The sequence below is a fragment of the Austrofundulus limnaeus genome, unplaced genomic scaffold (genome assembly GCF_001266775.1).
Source record: "Austrofundulus limnaeus strain Quisiro unplaced genomic scaffold, Austrofundulus_limnaeus-1.0 Scaffold367, whole genome shotgun sequence".
NCBI lineage: Eukaryota > Metazoa > Chordata > Actinopteri > Cyprinodontiformes > Rivulidae > Austrofundulus > Austrofundulus limnaeus.
Genome location: NW_013952769.1, coordinates 461,410 through 465,535, shown reverse-complemented (window position 1 = coordinate 465,535; position 4,126 = coordinate 461,410). Strand labels below are relative to the sequence as shown.

Genomic DNA, 4,126 nt, shown 5'->3' with positions numbered 1-4,126 from the left:
GTTAGCTAATAGAGACAAGTTTCATCCTATAACCAGAGAACATTTTATAAGTGTTGACTGGTAAATATTTATTTATGACAGTAAGAAGAAATAAATTACTTTATTACTTGCTGAAGTCATCATTTTTCAACTAGCTAAAAAGTCCATGTCTCACTGACTCTCACCTCACTGTCTTTGTGTAAAAAAATAACCTATGTAATTGACCCAAGACAATCAGCAGAGGGTGCTGTAGGCTAATAAATGGTACTTTGAGGTAATGACACTTTAAGCCAAAAATGGTTATTAGAGCTTGGATTAACAAATACAAGAGCAAAGCTAGCACAAGTAGGGACAGTGCTACCACACCACCAAGGCAGGTGTAACCAGGCCCAGTGTTTCACCAGAGAAGCAGAACATACCATGTTTGAGTTCACTTATGTTCCGTAAAGGATTTTTCTGACGTTTTCATTTTTTTGTTTACATTTATACTAAAAAAATAAAGTACAGAGCTTAATGTATAGGGAGCATATTGATAAGGAAACACCTGTCAGTTTATTCATTACCATTTTTAACTGTTTAAACAGGTGGAGCTGAAATCTGAGGRGGTAGCAGCCAAGTCAACTGAGTTAACAGGTCTCTTATCTCCTGAAATCATGCAGAACATAAGGTTTGACCAAAACACTGTTATATGATACTCCCAATCTGCACACACACAAAGTGTCACAACTCAAATTTCAGAGTCAACTGATTCATAGGACTAATTTCTATTTCTGATTAAGACTATAATTGGGATCAAATTTACAAAGTAAACAAAGTGGGAGCATCAACTTTAACCCATCCCCATTTTTTCCATTAAAGAATTAAAAATTTATACCAAAAAATCTTTTATAGAAGTCCTGCAAAGTTTTAGTTTGTTCCACAACAACTTGATGCATATCAATGCATTTAGCTTGTTTTTCAGATTTTTCTTTTAGTGGTTTGAAGCTATTCCTACTTAAAATTAAAGTTTTCCACTTATCTAAAATATCAGGCTAATATTTTGCGTTAAACTTGGAAGATTTTTAGTTTTTATAAGTTTAATCTTTTTGAACCATCTGGAAACAATTGTTATAAACTTTAAAACTATTAAAGGCTAGATTAGACGRTGGTACGAGTCCAAACGGACGGGACAAACTGGATTTACCTCTGGTTGGATCGATTTTTATTTCACCTGAAACAAGACGTATTCATGGCAACTGAAATGACGGAAAAATCTCAAAAGACGACAAGATATTGCAAACTTTTAATTGTTTTTTTTTTTTTCTTTTTAATTTTGGACATATTCCACAAAGTCTGGAGATCCGAGATCATGGACGATAAAATATCCCTTCAGAAGGTGCCATTAAAAGTTATTTCTTGCCGGGGCAGCAGATATAAATTCCAACTCATAAGTGGATCAGATATTAATTTTTATGGCACAAAATACACAGTTATTCTCAGAAAAATTTCACAAGACAACTTACAAATGTTCTTATTCCAACCAACACCATTTTCAATATGTTTAGTGTACACAGCATCATTTAAATAGTTTTTTTTTCTAAAGTACCATACTATGACGATTTGAGAATACACCTTTGATGACTAAAAGCACAAGGCAAATAAACCCAAGGTGTTGGAGCCCAGCAGCCTTGGTTTACAGTCAACGCATTCATACTGTTGGGGGGTAATAAAAAATAAATGACACTGTTTTAGTAACTAATGATGTTCTCGTGACAAAAGAAACATTTTAGTGTTGCAGTCTAAAGAAGCAGTTACATGTTGCACAGCTGTCTGAAGTCGTCTCAGTGGTTTACAGACAACACGTCTCTACAAGGAGCTGAAGGAACTCTGGTAAGCCTCTTCAAATGCAAATTGGTCCGAACGGGGCGGGAAAAACTTACAAGTGTGTCGAGATTTACAGAAAAATAAAAAAAACAGCAGAAGAGAACTGGTGTGTTGGAGCCATCAGAGATGGGATGTCCACTGAGACTTCAGGATGGGATGAGTTTCTGTAACGCTGACTTTAGAACTGAGATCACATTCAACAGCAGAATCTACTGCACTTCAAGACTTCAGGACAAGTCTGGTTTCTTTACTGAAACCATGATTTACCGATGAGGGAGGCAAACACTGAAAAGTTAAAGGTTTTGGCTACGACACTAGGCAGAGGGAACAGGTGCCAATTGGAATAATGATCAAAAAAAGGCAAACATTTTCGAACTGAGACCACCGTAACATTTCCCCTCCTGGAGCCTGCTGATGTTAAGTGTAAAGCCAGTRCAAATTTGTTTAACTTTAACTTTTGAACACGTCTGGTTAATAAACATCTCAATGAACATACCATAACTGTAGTATCAGAACCATGAGAAGCACAATGGTAAAGTGGGCCAACAAAAGGCTGTGGATGAAAGTAGACTGGGTAAGTACCGCTGCATGCCACCGTGTCCCAGAAGTAGTGTCAACACATCGTAAAGGGTGGGCTGCGAGGATGAGGGGTGGCGGAGGGGCTTAATATCCAGACTTCCTCAGGTATTCAGCCATTGTGTGTGCTTTCTTGTTCAGACCTCCACCATGGATCGCCTCCTTTCCCATGACTAAAACCAATACTGGAGCACACAGGGGGACAACAAAAAGAAAAAAAAAAAAAGGAGAGAAATGAACCAAACTGAAGAGCCTTCCCCCACCCCACCCCCTGTGCAGGATGAAGGGGGTGGGGGGAAACGAAGGTGACAGCATCTTACCACTCGTCACTGCTATTAAAAGTTTCCAAGACATTTGACAGCTTGTAGGAGAAATCTTAACAGCAATACTTTTCTCTTCTTTTTGTCCCTCGATTTTTATCTACGCAAGCTTGAAAACATTAAAACCCTGAATCCCTTAAGTACTTTGCCATTGAGTAAGCCTTCTTATTCAAGCCGCCTCCATGGACCCCTTCTTTGCCCATTACAAGAACCAAAACTGGAAGAGAAGAGGTGGAAAAACAGGGGACAGTTAACACAAGGAGACAGACATTTTAAGCAAGGAATGTGTTGTAAAATAAAAGGGTAACTCTAACCTAAACAGGGCAGTTTGATTAAATGTAACAACTTTTCATCTAAGATGTTTTATTTACTTTAGACTAAATGAATAAATGATTCCTTCATCCCCTCAGCCCTAACCCCCAGGAAGGTAGTCTTTGCTGCAAAAAGGCTGCAACTGAAGCTAGTGTGTTAAAATCACACAATAAATAAATAAATAAAATAAAAGTGCATGTGTTCATAGTGTTAGTGTTAAATGCAGACCAACGTCACAGTGGTGAGGTGGCTGCAGGATAAAATTTAACATTTGCAGATGTGCAGAGCAAGAGTCTCAAGAAAAAGAAATGTTGGAAAGTTAAAAGACAGAATTTAACACAGACCAAAGAGTTTAGCATTTTTCACCTGATACAACAGCTTTTTTTTTCTGACATTTTGAAATGACGTTCTGTGTAAAAGTTATGAACATCTTACCTGTTGCACATGGCTTTTTGAACAGTCTCAGTTTGGAGACTCTTGAGTCAAAAGGACTTCTGAGTCAACTGTCAAGGGGTGTCTAATACTGGTACTTGAGGACCAGTATCCTGCAGGTTTTAGGTGTTTTTCTGCTCAAACCTTATATAAACGAATGGATTAGAGCCAAGATTCATAACCTATGGCCACAGCTCGCCTCAAAAGAACAACAGTTTTAAACTTTGGGCTGCAGAGGGCCGTGGGATCGCATTTTATTTTTGAATAAGGTGCAATAGAATTTCTCTCCTCTAGTAGCAGTAGTGCGCCACTCCATTTTTTTCATATTTTTTAATATGTAGAAGAAACTTAGAAACCTGTCGAGAATGAAAACCTATTTGAATGAAAAGTAGAAGCAAAAATGAAAGTAACTCATCAAAAAAAAAACAAAGTTTGTCACTAATTTTGTCACTAAATTTGTCACTAGCAGCTTCTGTTTTTACCATGTAATATTTTAAAAGTTCAAAACTTTATCAAATACAGTTGCAGATACAACTATATTTTAATTTGCATTTTAAATTAATTTTTGTAGTTTATTTTCAAACATTTTGAATGTATTTTAAAGAAATTTTAAACTTGTCAAGAAGCTGTTGATACTGTTATTG

The 4,126-nt window shown here is 36.8% G+C and overlaps 1 protein-coding gene across 2 annotated transcripts in view; it reads right to left on the bottom strand.

Annotated features, from left to right (window-relative positions):
- Positions 1–1,246: 1,246 nt before the first annotated feature.
- The window catches only part of LOC106528271 (profilin-2), a 6,876-nt gene continuing 3,996 nt past the window's right edge, over positions 1,247–4,126 (bottom strand). The window contains exon 3 of one of the 2 annotated variants that reach the window (XM_014023401.1): positions 1,247–2,603. In XM_014023401.1, the coding sequence (XP_013878855.1) occupies positions 2,506–2,603 (98 nt within the window). In that variant the 3' untranslated portion in view covers positions 1,247–2,505. Of the gene's footprint in view, positions 2,604–2,715; positions 2,956–4,126 lie in introns of those variants that run through there. The other variant, XM_014023402.1, reaches the window with a different exon arrangement.